Source organism: Apis florea, unplaced genomic scaffold, assembly GCF_048593485.1.
Source record: "Apis florea isolate Af1SG1 unplaced genomic scaffold, ASM4859348v1 contig_3564_pilon, whole genome shotgun sequence".
Classification (NCBI taxonomy): Eukaryota; Metazoa; Arthropoda; class Insecta; order Hymenoptera; family Apidae; genus Apis; species Apis florea.
Genome location: NW_028256782.1, coordinates 184815 through 208999, shown reverse-complemented (window position 1 = coordinate 208999; position 24185 = coordinate 184815). Strand labels below are relative to the sequence as shown.

Below are 24185 nucleotides of genomic sequence, written 5' to 3'. Positions count from 1 at the left end.
ATTTAAGTGAGTGAAGAATATAGAGATGAATAATAAAGAAAAGAAGAAACATTTATTTATGTGTATGTTTTAATTTATTATAATAATAATTTATTAATTTACATATAATATATATATATATATATATTTACAGAAAAAAAATTTATGTACATATAAAATATATAATAAAATGTAATATATGTTTCACATATAAGAATATAAATAAGTATATGCATTTGGGATCTATAGGAATTGTTAATCGATAATACAACAAAAAATGCAAGATAACTTTTCAAAAAAAAAGTAAGATAGAATATTTAAAAAACAGCGCTATATTCAATTCTTATTCTAGTTCGCCTTTAAAGAAATGTGTTTGACATTTAAGAGATGGCATTGATAATCAATTCTTATTCCATTTCTATCCTTGCCTATTATTTTCTGTTCTTTCTTTATGTGTTTCATTTATGACATTCTAAATATTGTACTGATTCCTGAATTTTTATTCTATCTCTATTCTTTTCCTATTATTTGTTCTCCTTGTCTATACTTGCTCTTGGCGCGTGACCATAGATGAGGTACGAGATATCAATTGAACACGCTTTCATTATTTTTCTCTCAAAACTGTGTCTCAATTTTTAATGAAAAACATAGATATTATATTCTTAATTTTAGAAAATATTTTTAGGATATCTCACAAAAAAATAGTATTTCTTGATATATGAAACGACTTTTAATGTGGATTTCAATCCACTGCAGCAATAGAATTTAAATAAATGAATATCTGGGCCAGTTACAAAGCAAATAGGAAGAAATTTTGAAATATTTTATGAAGATTATTTTTTTTCTATCGAAGTTTGTCAAATCTATTCTTTTATAGTTTATAATTTTGTAAAACATTTTTAAATCATGCAATTAACTATTCAAACACTAATTATTATCGAATACGAGGCAACAGGATCTTTATAACAAAATATTTATTCTATTTTTTTATTTTACATTGAAATTTAATTTCAATTTCAATCATTACTGTTATATCTTATTCTAAACGGAATTCGTAACATTGAGAATGACATATACAAAATGATAAAAGAATCCTAAGTATTTCTGCGACATGGGATAAAAAAATGATTTTGAATATTAGATCTATTCTATATCTTATCTCCATTTATTGTCTATTTAGTCTGACGTATCGTGGACCGATAACTTAACCTCAAAATTTTCTGTAGTCATTGACGCAGGCGCAGATGCTGTTTTTTGATTGATATATAAGGCTGTGGCAGTACAAAGGAAACATCTCAAGTAGTTTTTCTGGAGTCGCGGTGGCAGTGGTATTTGAAATATGGCAGAGGTCATTGATTGTAATTTTCCTGTTTGGGGTCTTTTACCTAAAAAAGAAACTGGTGTCACTCAATTTCTTACCAAATATCCTGAATATGATGGTCGAGGAGTCATCATTGCAATTTTTGATTCAGGAATTGATCCTGGAGCTCCTGGTATGCAGGTAAGTAAGCTTTTATATAGACACGCCTCGCGATTATTAAAATTAATTTTCTTTTACTTCTTTCTTTTTTCTTTTAATTTAATTAAGTATCTTAATTTTTTATGATATTAATATATATTGTTTAAAATCTTAGTTTGCTAAGTACGTTTGTTTCCGTTATAAATTTCTTTGTTTTCTTTGTGTACAAAGTGAAAGATTTCGAATAATTTTACGTTACTGATAGTAAATGGCATTATTTATATTTATTATTTTTTTTTAAATTTATCCTTATGTTTAATTATGCTTTGAAGATTTATTCTAAAAATTTCTTTCATATAATCATATTATTTTTAAATTATATATCTAATTTTTAATGTATGTAATGTAATGTATGAACAATAAATGTTGAAGAATATTTATGAAATTGTATATCATGAACTGATGGAAAATAAAATGTCTTGATCATTTTTTTAAAAATTTAGAAATTTATATTTGACATCTTTTATTGTATAATATTAATAATATAATATTTTGCAAAATAATATAGTAATTTTTGTTCAACAATATTATAAATAAAAGAAAAATTAGATTTAAATAAAATATTAAATTTTATAATAAATATATATTTCATATAGGAAACTTCAGATGGAAAACCAAAAATTATTGAAAGATATGACTGTAGTGGAGCTGGAGATGTAGATACTAGTAAAATTGTACAGGCACCAGATGGATATATAATTGGCATAACTGGCCGTAAATTAAAGGTATATTTCAATATATATATATGTATATTAAGTACTATTAATTTTATTCATAATTATATAAATAAGCAAAAAAATTATTTGTCTTTTAGGTTCCATCTAATTGGGTAAATCCCAGTGGACAATATCATATTGGAATAAAGAATCTATATTCATTATATCCAGGAAAACTAAGAGAAAGAGTATTAGTAGAAAGAAAAAAACGTTTATGGGATAATAATCATAAATCTGCACTTGCAGAAGCATCTAGACAATTACAAGTAAATAATAGATAATTGCATTTTGATTATACTGATATACATATTAAAAATAAGAAATCTTAATCTTTTACATAAAATATTTTTGTATATTTACTCTACACAAACTAATTTTATATATATTAAAATAACTAATATTTAAGAATAAGAATAAATAGGCTTTTAGACCATTTGATCCAAAGATAGGGTTGTTGTGGGTATGTTGAACCATGCAATAAAATGAGGCCAGTTTCACAATGTGTCACACTGATCTGTATCTAATGCTATATTTATAATTGGCAGTTTGATCTATTGTAAAGCCATTGATTCATTATGTAATAGTATGCAATGTTTCTTTATAATAGTATGCTTAAATGCAAGAGAATAAATTTAATTAAAATATAAGTAAATATTGTGTAAACATGTAATTTTTAATAAATAAAAAAGCAACTTGATTTTTATGTTATATAACTATTCTACATAGGAATTTGAAGCAAAGAATCCACAATTAACTACATTAAAAGAAAGACTAGAAAAAGAGGAACTTGAAGCCAGAGTTGAAATATTAAATAATATTGAGAAAAAATATTCGGATGTAGGACCTACTTATGACTGTGTTGTTTTTCATGATGGTGAAGTTTGGAGGTAAAAATATATGTAGGATATTCTTGGGTTTCCATGTCTATTCAAATATTTTTTACAAATATTGATATTTAATTTAATCTTTTATATTTTTTGTTATAGAGCATGCATTGATACTTCTGAAGAAGGTAATTTGGAAACTGGTGTCTTTCTAGGAGAATACACTATAACAAGACAGTATGCACCACTTATACCCGAAGATCAATTAAATATTAGTATTAATATTCATGATGATGGAAATACATTAGAAATTGTTAGCTTATGTTGTAAGTATTAGATAAGATTCAATCCAAAATCTTTCTTCTTTTTTATAATAAATTTTATTATTGCAGCAAGTCATGGTACACACGTAGCTTCAATTGCAGCTGCATATTTTCCTGATAATCCTGAATTAAATGGTGTAGCTCCTGGTGCTCAAATTATTTCATTAAGTGTTGGAGATGGTCGTATTGGTACAATGGAAACAGGAACTGCAGTAGTACGTGCAATGATACATGTAATGAAACACAAAGAGAAAATACATGTAATAAATATGAGTTATGGAGAACATGCTCATTGGTCCAATACAGGAAGAATAGGAGAATTAATGAATGAAGTTATCGATAAATATGGTGTAACATGGGTAGCATCTGCTGGTAATCTTGGGCCTGCTTTATGTACTATTGGTTAGTTGATAACAATATTTGAAAATCTTAAATATATATTTAAAACTTAATATCTAATATATCCCATTCATTTTAACTCATATATAGGCACACCACCAGATATTAGTTCTAATAGTGTGATTAGCGTTGGTGCTTACGTTTCTCCTGATATGATGGTAGCTGAATATTCTTTAAGAGAAAAAATGCCCGGTATGTCGTATACGTGGTCATCTCGTGGTCCAATGATCGATGGTGGAGCTGGAATTACTGTATGTGCTCCAGGAGGAGCTATAACTAGTGTTCCCAATTTTACTTTAAGAAAAAGTCAACTCATGAATGGTACAAGCATGGCAGCTCCTCATGTAACTGGAGCTATTGGTATATTGATTTTTTTTTTATAAAGATTATATAAGATATTACAAATAAGAGAAATGTTAATAATAATGTTTATATTGTAGCAATACTTATATCAGGGCTTGTTGCTAAAGGTTGTTCTTATTCTCCATATAGTATAAAAAGAGCTCTTGAAAACACAGCTCATTATATACAAAATCTAGATCCTTTTGCACAAGGTTCAGGATTATTACAAGTCGAACGTGCATTCGATAATCTTATTACTTACTGTGATGTACCTGAAAGAGATGTAAGATTTACCATTAACTGTGGTCCAAATAATGCTAAAGGAATTCATATGAGAAGTAGCATTATTGATCGACCAAAAGATTATGCTATTACTGTTGAACCTGTATTTCTTAATAGCGAAAATACTGGTATAACTTTATATATTTTGTTATTCTAATACTATAATTTCATTATATAAGATATTACAAATATAATTCATTGTAATATTTGAATTTTATAGATCCAGCACTCAAAATTGCTTTCAATTTGAAATTAACTTTGGTATGTGATGCATCTTGGGTACATTTTCCAACACATCTTGATTTAATGAATATGGTTCGCGCATTTGCGATCAAAGTCGATGGCTTCAATTTACCCGAAGGTGTTCATACAACTAAGTAAATATGTCCAAATTAACATTTATATAATCTTATATATTTATTTTATTGTATAATATTAATATTAATCGTCGTTTATAGTGTCCGCGCTTATGATGTAACAGATATTGCAAAAGGTCCAGTGTTCCAAATACCAGTAACTGTAGTGCAACCACAAACACTGCCAAAAACTGCGATTCTTCCAGACTTAACTTACACAAATATTTTATTTAAACCGAATACAATTTATCGACATTTTATTCTCGTTCCTGAAGATGCAACATGGGCGGGTATGTATTTTCTATAATATTTCATATGTACAATATTGGATATATGAAATAAATGATATTAATATGATCTAATTTAGTGGTTAGATTAAAGAGCACAGAAAAAGATAAAACTGGAAGATTTGTGATTCATAGCGTTCAACTGAAACCTCGACTCTCCTGTAAAACTCTCGAAGTTAATAAATTGTTTACTGTTACTTCTCAATCAGAAATTGTTCATCCATTTGCTGTTCAGGTATTGTTAATTTCTTTTATACATTCTAATAAATTAAATTCTTATTTAATTAAAAATCAAATTAAAATTTCATAGGGCGGATTAATCTTAGAATTAGTTATTGCGAAATATTGGGCAAATATAGGTGACATGTTAGTCGATTATGTCATAGAATTTCATGGTGTTCGTATGATAAGTGGCAATCTTACAATGCAATCTGGAGATGGTATAAATCGTTTAGAAGTCCGAAGTTCTCTTAGAAATGAAGAAGTAGTCCCTAGTATTTGTCTCAAATCATCCGTACAAATATTGAAGTGTGTATAATAAAAACGTTGTACAAGATATGCATCAATGAAAATAAATTAATTTAATTCTATTTTCTTTTCTGATATGATAGGCCCACTGATTCAAAGATTGCACCTTTACGAGAACGAGATATTATTCCACCTTCGCGACAAATTTATGAATTACAATTAACATATACGTTCCATTGTGCAAAGGCAACTGAAATAACTCCAAATGCAGCATTACTTAGCGATTTATTATATGAAAGTGAATATGAAAGTCAAATGTGGATGATATATGATAGTAATAAACAACTTATTTGTTGTGGAGATGCATATCCATCAAAAGTAAGTGATTTTTATAAAATAATACATTAAAAAATAAATAATCTTTTATTATCTTTTATTACAGTATTCTAATCAAAAAATAGAAAAAGGCGATTACACTTTGAAGATACATATACGTCACGAAAAAAAAGATTTACTTGATAGATTAACAGAAATGCCATTTCTTTTGAGTCATAAACTAAGTAATCCAATTAATTTAGATGTTTATGCCAGTCAATCACAAGCTATTATTGGTGGCAAAAAAATGATAGCAGCTTCAGTTCCACCTGGTCATATTCTTCCTTTATATATTGCTCCTATATCTAATGAAAACAAGTAAGTATTTTATTTTAAAATAAATTTGTCTCTTTCATATTATTTATAATAAAATTACAATTTTATTATTTATATGTTGTTAAAAAAGATATATAGTTATTTTAGAATTTATATAAATTTATATGTTTTTTTCTAAGATTATTCTACATTCATTTTGCATATTTAATATTATGCATATTATTTTCTTATGCAAATAAAAAAGGTGCATGAATATTTTCATCACTATTTAAAATGTAAATGTTCAAAACATGTTAGATGAGATATTTATTAAAATTTGTTATTAATTATCTTTTTCTCATATTTATCAATAAAAATATAAAATAATTTTATACAAATTATTTTATATTTTTTTAATTTTTATTCATATAAATCAATCATTTTAAAAATATTACTCAATTTTTTTCCTTTTTTATCCCACATTGCAGCTCTGAAAACAAGTAAGTCTATAGTATTTTTTTTTAAACATTTTTAAACATTTACATGCTTTGATTAAAAAAAAATTTATTTATTGAAGCAGATAATTTTAATAGATATTTCTATTTTATGCATTGCTTCATAGCATTTTAATTTAGTTTTTTTTTTTAATATTTATGTTAAATTATTTTTAGAAAATTTTATTTATCTATTGCTTATAATTTAAACAAATTTACATGTAATTGCACCATTCTATTAATTAAAAAAATCAACATATTTATTAATCATATAAAGTTGGCTTTCTTTGGCTTATATAGAAGTTTTTTTTTTTTTTTTTTTTTTTTTTTTTAGTTATTTTTAATATAATTTTATATATTTGAATTTTGCTTTATATGTATTTATTCTTTATACATAATGCTTTTTTAAATAGTTTCTTTAAATACAAAAATGTTATGCATTTTTTTTCATCCTAATTTATTAGTTATACATTTGTTTTTCTGTAGTGAGATACTTAAACAATAATATTTATGTAATTAAAAAGAAACTAATTTTTTGTTTTATTTTAAAGAGTTTCCAGAGGTATTACCTTAGGAAGTGGTAGCTATTTACAGGGTACATTGACTTTCTGCAAAGATGATAACGGAAAAAAAGTGGATTGTCACACATTTAAATACATTTTGTCTGAACCAAGCAAGAAATCTAGTAGTAGCAGTAGCAGCAGTAGTAGCAGTAGCTCCTACAATTCATCAAACAAAGAAAAGCCTACTAAATGGGATGAATATAATGAAGCACTTAGGGATTTCAAATGCAGTTGGCTTACAAAACTTGGTAATTTTTCATTTATCTTGTTAGTTATGTATAATTATATATTATGTAAAGTCTATCATCATATAAATATTTTGTTTTTCTTTCCGGTTTCAATTCTACAAATAGCGCCTTCTACGAGTAAGTCATTAGAATGCGATAAAACGTCAATTTTGAATTTTGTTTTAAAACCTTATATTGTTTTAAAACCCTCTTTGAATATCAATATCAATATTAATATCAATTTTTTTTATATTTTCACTTGTTTTATGTCAATGCACGATTATGTAATGTATAACAAATAAGTTATCTTAATATCTCTCTTCCTTTGTGATGTTAAAAAAAATTAAGTGGACAAATATTTATTATATATTTATCAATATTATTTTAACATAAAAATAATTAAATACTTTAATTTTTTTCAAATATTTATGAAAAGCCTGATCTATTGTTTGTAATAGAAATATATGTTCATATTTTTGTAATTACATTAAAAATTAATTGATTTTAAATTATTATTAATAGAACCTGGTGAATATGCAAATCTACTATATGGAGAATTGAAAAATCTCTTCTCGGATCATTTACCTGTTCACACTGCCATGCTGATTTCCTTGGACTCTCCTGAAGCTCGGCGTCATGTACCCCATGATGATATTTCAGAAGAATCTGTTTCTCTGGCAAATCAAATAATAAGTGTCGCAGATGCTGTGATTACTAATATTGATCAAGATAAACTCTTAGCTTATTATGGCTTGAAAAGCGATCAACGTGATGATGCAACAAAGATTAGGGCAACTATGGAAAAACAAAAGTTTAGTTTAATAAAAGCATTAGTGAAGAAAGGATGTGCATTATCGCGATTATATGTACACAGTGCAAAGAAAGGAGAGGGAGATCGTCAATCTTATGAACATTTATTAGATAGTGTAACACATCACTGGCAAGAAGTACAAAAATTTGCTGAACCAACTGATATTAAGGCAAGAAGTTTTATTATTATAATTGCATTATTTATTAAATAGTATATTACATATTTAAATAATATATATTTAAAAAATTAAAATATTTATTATTTTTTAATTGTAGGTCATTTCTCTCTCATTATGGCATGCCCATATTAATAATCATTATGGTCGCTATTTAAAGTTATTATTACGTTATTATGAAGAACATCCATTAAAAGAAGTTGATGAAAAATGTATAGAACTTGCAAATATCTTAGGATGGGAACATTTATCACGTCATATTAATACGAGTATACCGTCACGTTATCCTCCTTCATTCAGATCGTTTTGATCAACAGTAAATAATACTTATTTGATTTTTTAAAATAAAATTGTAAAATATGATGAAATATAAATATATAATTATTTTTTTTTTTTTTTTAGGTATGATAAGATTAATTTGATATTTTGACAAAGGAAACTATCAGACAGTTTCCAATGCATCTCCACAACAGAAATATTTCTGTGAGTCATTCAAGTGTACTATACACTTAGCAAAATATAATTTTGTTCATATTAAAAAATATATATATAGAAAAAATGTGACTCTAGAAGAATATTTTAATTTTTAACTATAAAAAATTAAATAATGTTCATACTTGCAACATATGATTTATTTTATAAAAATCGTAACACGCTTAATCAATTTTAATGAATCACGAAGCAAAAATTATGGCAATAATATAAAATATGTAATAAATAAATCGAAGCACATTGCTAATATTCATCAAGGACAATGTTAAAAAATATGACAATACATGTATGTGTACTTGCACAAAAAGATTATTATCAAAAATATCATTGTTTCTAATAGTGCATTTTTATGATGCTTAACGCATCAAAAAAAAAAAAGAAGCGTCGAATATCATAGAAATTACTATCAATTTAGATATTAAAATCTTTGAACTATAATATGTTATTTGAGAACATTTATTTCAACTAACATAATATGTATCATTTGAAATCATTTAGGTTTTTCCATTTTTACAATATATTAAATGTAAATAAATATATATTATATATATATACATATGTATACATACAGGTATTTTCTTTATATCCATAGAGTAACTTTATCTTATTGAATTCTGTTATTTATAATTGTATACATGACTTGTGTGATTGTGAAATCTATATACAATATACTCAGTTTTTGTTGTCATTGTGTTATATATAACGGATATTTTTTTCACTTTATGCAATAAGTGTTAAGTATGAGCCGATGTATATAATGAAAGAGATAAAATAATTCAAACTCTATTTGAATTTTATAATGAATGTAAAATGTAAAAGATGATTCATATTTTTTCACATAATGTAACAAAAATATTATAAATTCAATAATTGGAAAATAATTAAATAACATGCATTGCGCATGCCATTGATGGAATGCCAATAATGTACGATTACAAGTCGAGATATAAATAATAAATGCACTAATGAAAATTTATATTTAAGATATATTGACTTTATAAAAAGAAATAGAATATCTTGTTCTCGGAATACAATATTGTAAACATAATAAGATTTTAATTTTGTTTTATCAGTATGAAGGTGTGTACATAAATACATTGCATTATAACTTTTTAATTTGATTTGTGTGAATTCAAAAACAAATTCGTTATTCGACCAGCTTCATGGCTCTTAATAGACAAAACATGAAATCTTTTGTAAGTCAAGATAAGAAAAAATGCTTTCACATATAAAATTTACAAGTAATAAATGGCATATCAACTGAAAGTTCCATGAAAAGTTATGTCCTTATCGCTGTTACTCAAATCTTACTTTTCTTCGTATACGAAGAACTATTTTAAAAATAGCGTAGTAGTACTTTGGTATAATCAAGAATTTTCACAAAGTCGATTTCCTCCAGGACAAACAAGTAAAAAAAAATTTTTTTTTATATTTTAATTTCGAATGATATATAATTTTCTATTCTAGTTAGTGAAGCATGTACTCTGATTTGTCTTCTTGTTGCTCAACGAATATCTCAGACAGGATTATTAATATATAATATAGAAAAATCTCCTCAATTTATTGCTATCATAGCTGAAGCTATGATAGAAGGTAATAACATTCATGCATGGATTGTTAAGAAAGGTTTGGTTTCTCATCCGTATCTTAGTACAGAAGAAGCATTAAAACTTGGAGGCAGAAACTTAAATCTATTAAGAGAATGGGTACAAATTAAACATATTCTATTGTTTTTTCTTTGATGATTTTTCGATTTAAAATGTTTTTATGTATTTGATAAAATAAGATATATTGACATATTAAAATATCAATTATGTTATAGACATTTCAAGTATTTTATGAAAGGATTCAAAACGGTTTATATCAACATATAAATGATTTTTTACATAAATGGTACTTAGCACCAAGATCTAAGAATTTATTTATGCTTCTTATTACCTGTGGACGTACAGTACTATTCATATTTCAAGAAAATATGGTAAGAACAGCTTTGTGAAGTCTATAAAAATTTTGTTTCATAAAAATTTTGTCTATAGGTAACTTTTTTTGACTCTCACAGTCATAGTACAATTGTAAATCCAAATCGGGGATTAGTTATTGCACAGGTAAGGATTTATAATTATATATAACAAGACTGATATTTAATAAATATTGCAATATTTTTTAAATGATAGTAATGCATGTCATATTAATAGTAAAAAAAATAATGTAGACAACTATAGACAAGTTGGAACATTTATGCAATTGGTACACAGAGGATATATTAAATGAATGTTACAATACAGAAGCAAATCAATATGAGCTAGCATTTTTATATCCATTCAATTCACAATGCTGTGGCTGTAATCCTTTATGCAAGTGTGGCAGTCATTGCAGAAAACAATAATCTAGTAAAATAATTCTTACTTTTCTACACACTTAAGTGTGCATATGTAAATATTTTAAAAGCTATACAAAAATACTAAAAAAAAAGTAAAATTTATATATAAAGTTTAAAAATTTATTTTATATAACAGTAAAAATTTATTTTACTGTTATATTTAAATAGTTTTGTTTGAAACTAAATATTATAATATAATGATTACGGTATTTTTTGTTTAATTACACATACTATGTAGATTAAGACTGACAGATTTATTTACATTATGTACAATTTTTTCCTAAAACTATTACAATCTTTCAGTGTTCGCGCAATGCATAAAATATTAAAAAAATAACGTAGTTTAAATCTGAAAATCGTATTTTTCTTAATATCATTTAAATGAATGTAATGTACATTGTGATTTTTTTTTTTTGCATTGCACAAACATATTTTTGACAACATTTTACTGGACTCTTCCTTTTATAATGAATGCATATATCAGAACCTTCATTTTAACTGTTTTAACATTCTTATAAAATATAATCCAAAATTTCTGGACGACATATTTTTTATATTGCTAATTCTCTACTTTGCACCTTTCAATGTTAGTATACCTAAACAGATATAATGTTCTGATTTCTTAATTGTTAACCATGAAGTTGCAGAGATATATATTTCTTTACATTATGTTTCTGTAATCTTTTTGCATTATATATAAATTAAGATGATTAGTAGTTTTGAAAATTTGTGTACTTTGCTAAGCTACAAAAGCATTAATCACACACATTGCATTGTGAAGTAGAAAGAAAACATAAAACTTAAAATGTTATTAATAACTACACTTTGTAGTATAAACAAAAAATTTGTTATGAGGATTCATCAGTTGTTTGCTTTCTTAACAATTTGATTACTTAACAATTTGATTTATGTAAGTTTTAAAACCAATAAATATTTATATCCATTATTTTTATGATATTATAAAAAAATATATTCAATCTGCAATAATTATAAATGAAACCCATAATTTAAACTCGTAAAAAATTCTTAATTTATTTTCCCTAACAGCTATTATATCTCAGAATTACAATATAAATATTATTCTTCACTAATAAAACAGAAACAAATCTTTTTCTGTCACCATTTAAATTGGTGATAGTAAAAAAGATAAGTATACCAGTGCCGAAATAACGTTTTGTTTAAAATACAGATTTTTCTCTCTATGTTTTCTTTTTTTTTTTTTTTTTTTGTATGTATATTACAAGTGTTCTGTAGAGTGTCGTAAAATTTATTTAATAACAATTTTTAACAACGCAATTTCTAGAAATTACTATCTACAAAATGATATAAATGAATCTTTCTTATGATTTCTCCTTTTGAAGCCAAATTCGTGCAAAGGAACACAGTCAGCGATTTCTTCAGATTTTGCAAATACAGTCGATAATTGAGCATTTTTCACTGTCATTATTTTTTCGAACAAACTGATTATACATCATATTACTTTGTACAGACAGATGTATAATAATGGGATTTTTGTGTAAAATTTTAAGTTTTATAATTTTGAAATTAAATGATACAGAAATTCTAATTATTTGTGAAATCAATTTGTTTTTTATGAATTATATATATATATATATATATATATGTATATATATGTTTATATATATGTATATATATGTATATATGTACATATGTATATATATGTTTATATACACATATATATATGTATATAAATTTGTTTACATTATAGAGAGAGAAAAAGAGAATTATTATACATTAGATTGATCCTAACAATTATAATACTCCTGCTTCTTCATCATATACTCTGTACACAAAGTAAAATGATGCTCTATCAGAAAAATATGATCAAGTTTCACTTGAAGAATATACGATTTTATAATTGAATAAATAAAGCTTTGTTTTATATGAAGTTAAAGATGTAACAAAAAGATGTTAGAGGGACTGACGAATTCGGGGCTGTGCCCATTCTACAAAATCATCTATCAGTACTGGCCAGGCTCCCTCTTCATCATAATTACTCATATCAGGGTTGATCATAAGTGCAAAATCTAATAATAAATTCCATGTATCTTTTGGAATTGACCTCTTATGATGTTCCTAAAAAATAGTGTTAACTACTTTGTATCATAATATTTACCTAACCAATATGGAAGCCTCCTTTTTAGGCTTAATCAATATTTATATTATATAAGAACTTCATGTATATATATATAAAATATTCATATAATATATATATGTATGTATATATTAGATATCCTACCTGTAAAAATTGGCACCATAAAGGCAGGAACTTAAATTTATCATCTAATACAATGTTCCAATAAGCAATAGCCATATCAAGATCTAAACCTTTTTGTCCTGGATTTTTTGCATAATTAAATGTAAACTGATAAAAGTCTTTAAATTTTTGAGGATCTCTTAATTCATTTTCTAAACTACTTAAACAAGCTTTTAATTTATCTATACTGTCAACACTAGAAAATAATTTTAAAAAACTATATTAAAATAATGTAAAACAAAATTAAACACTTTAAAACAAAGATAAAAAAATTTGATTTACCCTAGATCTGTCATTCCATTCATAAATTCATCTTTAGTAAATTCACATTGTGTTTCTGCTCTAAATTTCCATGCAATTATTAATACTAATTTGCTTTCAGGGCTTAAATCCAAATCATCCAAAAATTTCATTATTCCATCTGCTGTAATCTTATCAGGCTCATTTGGATCTATTTCAATTATGAAATCAAATATTATGAAAATATTAAATATATTTTTAATTTTATATATGCATTATTATTACATATAAAAAAAATGAATCATAAAATTACCTTGATATCGACTAAACAATATTTCTAATTTCTTTTTATCTACTGTATTTTTTGGTTCTTTACAATATGCCTCAGGATTTTGAAAATAATTATCACTTGCCAAGTCTAGCTTCCAATCATTTTGTGCTAAACAATATATTGCAGTTTGTTCTCCAGTATGTGTAAATGTAATAAATTTCTTTACTTTATCTCTTTGTGAGAACTTTAACTTATGCTGCAACAAAAATTAGATACATTATTGTGCATATATTCTAAAGATTAATATAAAAAAGATTTATAATCTGTTTTCTATTATATAATATTAAATATTATGTTAAATAAACAATTTATTATCAAACTTGTATATATACATTTTAATGTTATAAATTTTTTTTTTATTTATAACACTTCAAAATCAACTTCGAAAAGAACTCATAAACAAAGATTTTATTACGAGTACTGTTACTACTTTGAGTAACATCTCAGCGAAGAATGTTAACAAATTTGAAAATTTCTAAATAACAATATAATCTATTGCAATAAAAAATACATGCACAGTTTTTCACAAAGTCATTAGTCACAAGATATGCCACGAAATTGATTTGTATTTAGTGCAAAAGGGAACATTAACGTTGACTCATGATAGGTTATTTTAACATTTTTTAATACACTGTCGAGAACATAAAAAGCAAAATATACTTTTTTAGCAAAATTGTTTTTAAAGATCGTTGGATTAACATAATCCATAAATTTGTTAAGAGCTCACCATTTTAGCTAATTTTAGGCCCCCGAAAGCCAAAATATTATTTCCTTTGCACTACACTTGACATGAACATGCGCATGTTCTGTGAAGGTCCTGAGAAATGCAAATACACCAACAAGACTATAAGCAATGCCACCAGACGTTGCCAAAGGAAAGCAACTTCGAGAACAATATCGCGGGTTATTTAAAATATTTACATTTAATTTATTAAATACTACATTTTACGACATAATAAGATAAAAAAACATCGAAAATGTCACGTGATTCTGTTTTACGTCGGGTGGCATCGGTACGAAATCTTTCTTTTTTGTATTAGGTAGAAGTCAAGGATGAAGTCTTCATGAAATAACAACAAAACGCTATCGTAAATATTGGCCCACGCAAATGAATGCATACACGAAGTTACAAGGACATACGTCAAAAAGAGAATGAATAAACATTAATGAAAAAATAGCACTATTAATATTGATATTGTTTTTTAAATTGCTGTCTCCATGTGATTCTTTGATCTTATTGTGATTTTGACAATTCTCTTTACATATTTTATGTGAATGAATTATTTTTTTATGAAAATGTGTATATATAAAATAAAATGCACTTATTGAGTTTTTTATAATAATATTAATGATTTATTTGTAACGATACTCGATTGCGATTTTAAAATATGTGAAAAAAGAATATCTTCTTTTTAGGTTATTGATCAATAATGTCAATAAAAATTCTACAATTATCATGTTTTTGGTAAGAAATATATTTGTTAATATTATAATTCTGATATTTGTAAAATACTATTACTATAAAAAGATGTTAATATTTTCTGTGAAATAAAACTACTAAATATAAGATTGTGTGTTTCTTTTAATGATAAATATCTTCTTAATGTGTTAGCAGGAATTTGTTAAATAATTATAAAATAAGTTTATTAATTTGAAATTTAAATAAACATGAATGATCTATAACATGATGGGAGGAAGTATATTCGAAATACTTCCATTATACCATCAAAATGGAAGTGGTAGAGAAATTTGTCATTGGATAACACATATTAAATTGTCTAGAATTATAATGTTAACATCTGCTGTTTTATTCATTGTACCATTATTCACTCATTATTATTTATCAAAGGTATTTTTTTTGGATATAAATAGAAATATATTATGATTGATTAAAAATCTTATATTAATTTTATATATTTTTTTTAGGTGGAATCTGATTCCCCAGATAAAGATATTTATCGTACATTCTCCACACTGGAGGCTTTTGAAGATTTTACTCCTATGAAGGCTTCTCAATTGAAGATGAGAATAGAGGAAATGTTGCGTATTAAAGTTTCTGTAAATAACGAACTTAGGGATCTGAGTGCAAAGAGGCAAAGACTTCAAGTTGAAGTTAGTAGTTTAACTCAAAAAATTGATGAATTAAAACAGGAATTATTGCATCAACAAACTGATCTTGATAGATTAAAGATCAGTGTTGAACAAGCACAAGTAGCTCAAAGAGAAGCAGTGGAAAGAAATACACCAGAATTAGCACCACCTAAACGTATATTAATGGATTCTGTTCCTGTAGTATTACCTAATACTGTACCACATTCATGTAGAATGTATAATTGTTTTGATCACAGTCGATGTGCATTAACTAGTGGTTTTCCAGTATATTTGTATGATCCTGATCAGTATTCTGTAGTAAATTCTGGATGGGATGTTGATGGGTTTTTAAAAACTACTATAAAACAAACGTTAGGTATATATAAATATAAAATGTTATAATAATTATAACATAAGTAATAATTTATAATTATAATATTATATTATATTAATATCCATATATTCTTTTTATTTTATTTTATTACAGGATACAATCCACATCTCACTACAAATGCAGCTGAAGCTTGTATATATATAGTACTCATAGGGGAAGCTCTTTCTATTCAACAAAAAGTAGATAAAAAATTTCATAAACCTATAGATGTAAAAAAATTACATGCACTCCCATATTGGGGTGGAGATGGCAGAAATCATATTTTATTAAATTTAGCGCGTAGAGATTTATCTGTAGAATCTGGTGATATTTTTAGTGGAATAGATACAGGAAGAGCTATAATAGTACAATCCACATTCTTTAGAAATCAATTTCGCGAGGGATTTGATTTAGTTGTCCCGCCAATTTTAGGACCCCCAGGTGGTGATGTCTGGCAAGAATGTGCACAGATGTTGCCAGCAAGAAGAAAATATTTATTATCTTTTCAAGGAGAAATGAGATCTCCAAAAATTACTACCATGACACATCAAATTGATGACACAGATATAGATATAGAAAAATTAACAATTGATGAGAATAATTTGGATGCTTTTATTATACAACATCTTAAAGATATGAGTACAGGATTAACTTTGGATAAATTTTTTATTCAATTTGAATGTATACCAGCCTCTGAGGAGAAAAATGTAGTAGAAATACTTGACTGGTCTTTATGTGGAACAGATTCTTCAAGAAAAGCTATATTGAAAGAATCAACATTTGTTTTAATTTTAGCTCCTAGTAATACATCATTTGTAACCACTTCATCTATGCAGGCTAGGTTGTATGAAGCATTACGGTCGGGTTCTATCCCAGTTTTTTTAGGTGGTGATCAAATTTTATTAAGTTATAGTGAAGTTATCAGTTGGAGACGAGCAGCTATCTTTTTGCCAAAGGTATAAATATGACATTTTTAATATGATATTGCTTTTGGTTATTAGATTTGTTTTGAATTTTAGGCCAGGGTAACAGAAATGCATTTCCTATTACGTGCGGTTCTCGACACTGATCTTTTAAATATGCGTAGACAAGGTAGATTAATATGGGAACGTTATTTAAGTACTGCTCAAGGTGCGGTAGATACTATTGTAGCTGTAATTAGAGATCGACTTGGTATACCACCTTTGCCAGCACCTCAAACTGCCAGTCCAAGTGTCTTTAATGAAAGCTTTGTGGTAAATATATATTATAATATACAGAGATTTGATATATTTTATATCATACAAATGTAATAATTACATTTTTTTTTTGTTAGCCTTTAAAATCTGATACTATTATCGCTGAACCAGAAGCAGAAGAAAGTTTAGGACCTCTGGAACCACCTTATCCATCTCCTGCATTTAAAAGAAATTATACTACAATGTTACTTCAAGGTCATGAAATCTGGAATGATTGGGTGGATCCATTTTATTTATATCCGCAATTACCTTTTGATACCGTCCTTCCTAGCGATGCAAAATTTCTTGGTAAATCAATTTTTAACACATAACAATATTCTAAAATAATGATTTTATTTAAAACGTTATTAATCACAGGTTCTGAAATGGGATTCAGGCCGATTGGTAAAGGTGCTGGAGGTGCGGGTAAGGAATTTAGCGAAGCTCTAGGCGGAAATTATCCCAGAGAACAATTTACAATTGTGATGTTGACATATGAACGAGAACAAGTTCTTATAAATTCTTTGGCTCGATTATATGGATTACCATATTTAAATAAAGTTCTAGTAGTATGGAATAGTCCAAAACCACCTATGGAAGATTTAAAATGGCCTGACATTGGAGTACCAATTCATGTAAGTTTTCTTACTAGAATTCTTATAGTATATTATTCTTTTGAATAAAATTAAATAAATTTTTTATATATAGGTAATCAAGGCTCCAAGGAACAGTTTAAATAATAGATTTCTACCATTTGATGCTATCGAAACGGAAGCTGTTCTTTCAGTAGACGACGATGCTCATTTACGACATGACGAAATTATGTTCGGATTCAGAGTATGGAGAGAACATCGAGATCGTGTTGTTGGATTTCCCGGCCGCTTTCATGCATGGGACCAGAATTACCACAATGCTTGGAATTACAATTCTAATTATTCGTGCGAATTATCAATGGTTTTGACTGGTGCTGCATTTATTCATAAACACTATACATATCTATATACGCATTGGTTACCACAAGCAATCCGGGACAAAGTTGACGAATATATGAATTGCGAAGATATTGCTATGAATTTTCTGATATCTCATCTTACTAGAAAACCACCTGTTAAAGTGATTATAATATACATACAATATATTTATTTTCGGAATGCTTTTAGCAATTAATTTAATTTTTCTTATGTTTAGGTCACATCTCGATGGACTTTTAGATGTCCTGGTTGTCCTGTTTCTCTTTCGGAAGATGATACGCATTTTCAAGAAAGGCACAAATGCATCAATTTCTTCTCTCAGGTAAATTAAGTTTTATTATTTTCATATTCTAAGTTTTTTTTACAATTTTAAGTGTATGTTTAAAAATGAAATACGAAGTAAAATATAATAAACATTTTGTAAGAATTCTAATACTTTCAGGTTTTTGGATACATGCCTCTTTTAAATACTCAATATCGAGCCGACTCGATATTGTTTAAAACGAGAATTCCACATGATAAACAGAAATGTTTTAAATTTATATAAAAGGAAAAGAAATGGAAATTAATATGCAAGTAATATTAATATCAAGTAAATATTACTTGATAGAATTTACATGATTTTGATAACATTTTAACTGAATTTCCTATAAAGTATATTAATATGTGAAACAAATATGATAGAATTTTTATTGTCTTTACTTTTTTATTGTATATGTTTTTTTTTTTATCAATGTACATGATTGAGTAAAATGCACATTCGAAATTTATAGTGAAATTTAATGATGAAAGATTGTCGATTGTATACATATATTATAGAGAATATAGTACGAACTCTTTTTACGTCGTTGTATACATAACATATATCGTACCGATTTTAACGATTTCCATGAAGCGTAATAAATTAATTTACAAAACTGAGTTTATTTTTACGATGCACCAAATAGGAAGATAAAAAATAAATTATTGAAATGTATATATTTATGTCGTATATATATGTCAATAATTTTATGACATAAATATATATATATATATATATATATCTTATAAGATCAGATTAGAAATACATCGGTCTTATTTTATGTGGAGTATAACCAATATGAATACATCGTATTGCACTTTACGATTTGTACAATAATTTGTACAATATTTGTATATAACAATAATCTGTTTGCAAATTATACTTGTAAATAACTAAATGAATATAATTAAATATTAATGCGCGTTGTGACATTGTTCGAACAAATATGGAAGTGTATTCTGAATGAAATTGAGAAAAAGTGCTCTTTTTAAAAAATAGATGAAAACTATTTATATCAATCTATAATTATATTATTTTATTTTTTATTCTATATCATTAACATTTATATTATATTTCAACGATATTTTTATTATTATAAATTATGTCATTTTAATGTGCCAAATTTCTAAAATTAAGTACAATTTTTTATTTTAAGTTAGTTTTTTTCGGATTTAATTTTTTTCTTGTAATACGCTTAACAAATAATGTTTATACATATCATCGTTTATAACAAATGTTATAATTATTACAAAACATGATATAACGTGCGAAAACAAATGTGAATTTGTAAATTCGATTTTACATCGAATATTACGCGATTGAATGTAAAGTCAACCTGAATTAAATTCAGGTCTGTGTGCAAAAAAAAAAAATAAGAATATATATTATTTATGATTGTATATAAAAATCTATTTACTTTATAAAATTGAATAATACTTTGATTTTAGTTCTCGTATACGAAAGATATGTTTTAATATCATTGGCATTGATCCAGATATCATTAATCTTGCGTATTCAAATACTATTGTATACTACGAAAACAGATACGAAATTGGTTGGCGAAATTTACTATTTTGAGACGATGGTTGTTGATGATGGTTAATTCTAATATTGCTCTTGATCGATCGATATTTAATATATCATCTATGTCGAATATCGAAAGTAATTTTCTTTCTAATTTGCATAGAATACTTAGGAAATTATTTTTATCCGATTAAATTAATATTTTGCTAAATTTTATAATAAAGAAAAAGCAACGTTTCTCTTTAACACAGTGACTATTATCATTATTAGTCAACCGTGTTACTAGTAGTGTTAATATATTTTACGTCGGACGCTCGCCAACCAAATGCTGCAAAAATCGCAAATTTCGCATTTTACCTATTATATCATTTTAATAACTATTTCATCATTCATTTAACAATTTAAATTCATCGAATCGGATCTTGAAACAAATTCATATATCATAAATTTTCATATATTATTGATATCCTCCTTGATATAATTTTTCAAACTAATCGACTCTCCCAATTTTGATCCAGAAAATTCATATTTTCCCGGGTCACAGTGATGACCGTGATAGCGTTCGATGGCGTTCGAATTCACCGCCAGAACGGCAAAAGTAACACCGTTGCGGCGATGAACCCCATTGGCCTAGGGTGCGATCAATACCAAGTTTTCCATGACGTAAGTGCGGCCTGTGGTCCTTATTGGTTCGGACATACACCGCATCCCATTATTTATTAAGACCGCATGAATGGACGTTTTTCAGCGATCCAACTCCATGGAATTCGCTTTAACCATCATCGAGGGAGGAAGATTCACAACCCTCTAAAATACAGAAAAATGGATGTGTTCGCGAGTGACAAACGTCCTTTCGTGTTTCTGTCTCCCCACTTTGGTCTGCCACATGGAATGGAAGAAAGCCGAATTCCTTGCAGACCGGGTAGTTGTCCCGAATGGACAAACACATAGGAGAGGGGGTGTGAGCGGTTCGCGCAACTGCGGTCGTACATAAGCACGAGCCACGAAGGAGGGTCGAGCCTTCCGCGGTCTCGGTGGTTTGACTCGGTTCCCGTTCCTTTTTCTCTCCTTTTTTCATGCACGACAGCGAATGGAACCGAGGGCCTGTCGGTGGGTCGCGCGATTTCGACGCCAGAATCCTCACAGGAAGTCGATTCGCGGCCGGAAATTAGCCCCCTTCGCGGAGACCGGTTTTCTCGTTTCAGCCCGTTACGAAGAGGGTTGGCAAGAGGTGCAGGCGGTGCCGTGCGCGAGCCAAGTGGAGGGACGAAGAGAAAGGGAAGGGAGAAAGAGAGAAAGAGCGGAGCTAGATCGACAAGGGAAAGGAGAAAGGAGATAGGGAGAGATAGGGAGGGTAGAGGGAGAAAGATGTGAGGTGAATCGGTGGGAGAAAAGGTGAAAGGGAGACAGAGAGAGAGAGCAGTGGAGGAGGAGGAGAAAGAGCGAGAAGGAGAGACCGAACCGTCAGTGAGAGTAGTACCAATCGCGGAGCGTTGGCGGACATAAGCGCGCTAGGGGTGTGGAATAAGCTCATTCGTGTGTTGTTCTAGCGTCGAGCGTTGGCGAGAAGGGAACCGCTGAAACACGGAAGTGAGAGAATATCGTTCGCTTCGCCATACGCCGTAACCACCGTACTCGAAACGGTTATTAACGTGTACTCGCGTGTGTAATCAGTGCGAGGAAACGATAAACCGAGAGTCGGGCAGAGAGAGTAAGCTGCGATAACAGCCGTAAGTGATACCGTTTTACATTTGACGAGGAACGGAACGAGGAGAAAGAGAGAAGGCCGAGAATCCATATTTCCGTGGGAATAATATATGTCTTTGGGGTTTCGAGAATGAGGGGAACAGCTGACGAGGCGAGGTGTTAATCGTTCGAACGCGGCTCGAAAACCTTCGTGAACAGCCGGTCAGCTGAGAAAACGTCTCTCGTGGGTGTGGAACAATCCGGTCTAGGGCGATTGATTGTGTGGGTGTCGCGGTCGCTGCAGAGACGTCGAAGAGCGCCATCATCGTCTCGGCCGCCACGTGAATCGCAAACATTGAGAAGAGAATACTTGTAGCGTTGAGAATATCGTGTGGAACGAAAGCATCGGCATACGTGGCATTCGATTTCCTCGAACGATCGAGGTTACGCGTATACGCGTTCGCACGAATTATCGCGTCCTGTGTCCCTTTTCTTTTTAGAAAAATTCTAATCTATTCTCGACTGATGCTTGTGAAATTTTGTTGATCGCGGCTCGACGTTTTGAAAGGAATCGATTATCACCGTGACTCGACAGGTTGCATAGTTGTTTTACACAGTTGATAAAGAGGAAGAGGAAGAAAGAAAGAAGGGTGTTTTTTCTGTGTTCACGATACGAAAATGAAGAAGAAAGATCCCCAATACAGAGATATCCAGTGACATCCGTTTCCGTACGCGACCGTATGAAATTCCGAAAACCGTTTCACAAAAGGACAGAAACATGACCACGTAGCCATTATTATCGCATCGTTCCCGATTGGTCGCGCGGCCGTCAACGCGACACTTGGCTCGTGCTGAAACGCGGACTGGCCCCTCTCTTTAAACGGCAGAAGCGTTCTACGTCTGCCGTGTATAGAATCGCGTATTCTCCTGCAAAGTTCAAGAACCTGGGCTTCGTGTGTACGGCAGAAACGAGTGCACCAACGGCACCCGTGACCCGTTTTCGTTTTCAATCGATGTACTCGTGAACTGGGCCGCCTCGTCCGCTCGAAAACCTCGATACCTCGCGAGGTGTTCGACCATCAAAACAGAGGAAACAGGGTAAACAAATCCGATCAGAGAGGAGCTATCCGTTACACGACGATACGAAGAGAGAGTGTATAAGAGAGAGAGAGAGAGAGGGGGGAAGAATCGGAGCATCAGTTTAGAGAGTATAACGAAGGAGAGCAGTGCGCACATTCTAACCTCGCAGCCGCCATATCGAGGACGCGAGGAAGAAGCTCGTCGAGGGTCGGTTTCGAGGAACACCTGGGGACAATCCTCGCATCGTTCCATGCTGGCTTCGAGCGGAGAACTAGGACCGGGGACGGTAGAGAGAATGCGAGAACCTCCACACAGTCTGTGAAACATGATTTGTCATACAGATGCGACCGCTGGTAATCGTACGACGAGAGACAACGACGACGAGGACACCGACGGAGACGAGGATCACGGATCTAGCCAACGTCGCGTCGATGCCTCGACGAATCTCGATGACGTTCGCATGAGAGGCAGCCTCGAGGCGGACGACAAGGCGCGCACGAACAAGGGGATCCGGTGTCGAGCAGTGGCTTCCTCTTGTCAAGTCGAACGTTGGGCGAACGCGGTGGTCGTCATCGTGGACGGGCTTCCAATCTGCCTACCGATCGTCACGGATCGCCGCTCGTGCTGTGACGTGCAACAGCAGCAACAACAACAACAACAACAACAACATCATCAACAAGAAGAAGAACAGACGCGTGAAGGAACGAAACGACAGAAGCAGGAGCGCGAAGAGCAGGAATCAGTGGAGGACGCAAAAGCGCGAGCACGGCGTAATCTACGCTCGCCGAAGGCGTACCCGTGTTGTCGTGGCCAGCTGCGCCGATTA

At 29.3% G+C, this 24185-nt stretch overlaps 4 protein-coding genes and 1 long non-coding RNA gene across 18 annotated transcripts; 3 read left to right on the top strand and 2 right to left on the bottom strand.

The window, feature by feature from the left end:
* Positions 1-415: 415 nt before the first annotated feature.
* On the top strand, positions 416-10153 carry LOC100867989 (tripeptidyl-peptidase 2). 4 transcript variants are annotated; one of them, XM_086913994.1, is made up of 20 exons: positions 416-554; positions 1206-1480; positions 2095-2223; positions 2313-2480; positions 2941-3101; positions 3201-3364; positions 3431-3763; positions 3851-4120; positions 4201-4512; positions 4605-4761; positions 4843-5030; positions 5108-5262; positions 5338-5555; positions 5639-5873; positions 5938-6188; positions 7171-7430; positions 7536-7547; positions 7932-8389; positions 8496-8711; positions 8798-10153. In XM_086913994.1, the coding sequence occupies exons 2-19, from the start codon at positions 1319-1321 to the stop codon at positions 8703-8705; spliced, it is 3843 nt and encodes a 1280-aa protein (XP_086770120.1). In that variant the 5' UTR covers positions 416-554; positions 1206-1318; the 3' UTR covers positions 8706-8711; positions 8798-10153. The 4 variants fall into 4 exon arrangements, with proteins under 4 accessions (XP_086770120.1, XP_086770121.1, XP_086770118.1 ...); XM_086913995.1 differs by lacking the exon at positions 7536-7547; XM_086913992.1 differs by having other exon boundaries at positions 7171-7547.
* Positions 3396-15259, bottom strand: SCCRO (defective in cullin neddylation 1 domain containing SCCRO). 8 transcript variants are annotated; one of them, XR_015294082.1, is made up of 7 exons: positions 14844-14933; positions 14099-14312; positions 13828-13996; positions 13528-13741; positions 7995-8083; positions 7189-7338; positions 5896-6175 (listed from the first exon to the last, which is right to left on the bottom strand). XR_015294082.1 is itself a non-coding variant. In XM_086914001.1 (5 exons), the coding sequence occupies exons 1-5, from the start codon at positions 14844-14846 to the stop codon at positions 4357-4359; spliced, it is 618 nt and encodes a 205-aa protein (XP_086770127.1). In that variant the 5' UTR covers positions 14847-14933; the 3' UTR covers positions 3396-4356. The 8 variants fall into 8 exon arrangements, 4 of the variants coding, with proteins under 4 accessions (XP_086770127.1, XP_086770128.1, XP_012342821.2 ...); XR_004224985.2 differs by lacking the exons at positions 5896-6175; positions 7189-7338; positions 7995-8083 and adding exons at positions 3396-3568; positions 3901-4374; XR_015294080.1 differs by lacking the exon at positions 7189-7338.
* LOC147656633 (uncharacterized) lies at positions 10002-11369 on the top strand. The gene is made up of 5 exons (XM_086914003.1): positions 10002-10295; positions 10355-10593; positions 10710-10865; positions 10924-10992; positions 11100-11369. Exons 1-5 carry the CDS (start codon positions 10169-10171, stop codon positions 11271-11273), a joined length of 765 nt encoding a protein of 254 aa, XP_086770129.1. The 5' UTR covers positions 10002-10168; the 3' UTR covers positions 11274-11369.
* Positions 15260-15298: 39 nt separating the features above from the next.
* Positions 15299-20477, top strand: botv (tripeptidyl-peptidase 2). 4 transcript variants are annotated; one of them, XM_086913997.1, is made up of 10 exons: positions 15299-15581; positions 15732-15965; positions 16043-16583; positions 16695-17536; positions 17600-17815; positions 17896-18106; positions 18176-18432; positions 18506-18910; positions 18986-19090; positions 19211-20477. In XM_086913997.1, the coding sequence occupies exons 2-10, from the start codon at positions 15789-15791 to the stop codon at positions 19313-19315; spliced, it is 2859 nt and encodes a 952-aa protein (XP_086770123.1). In that variant the 5' UTR covers positions 15299-15581; positions 15732-15788; the 3' UTR covers positions 19316-20477. The 4 variants fall into 4 exon arrangements, with proteins under 4 accessions (XP_086770123.1, XP_086770122.1, XP_086770124.1 ...); XM_086913996.1 differs by having other exon boundaries at positions 15441-15581; positions 15729-15965; XM_086913998.1 differs by lacking the exon at positions 15732-15965 and having other exon boundaries at positions 15469-15581.
* On the bottom strand, positions 19455-21552 carry LOC147656631 (uncharacterized). Its single transcript, XR_015294083.1, has 2 exons — positions 21467-21552; positions 19455-21400 (listed from the first exon to the last, which is right to left on the bottom strand). It is a non-coding gene; the product is annotated as an uncharacterized LOC147656631 (long non-coding RNA).
* Between the last annotated feature and the right edge of the window lie 2633 nt (positions 21553-24185).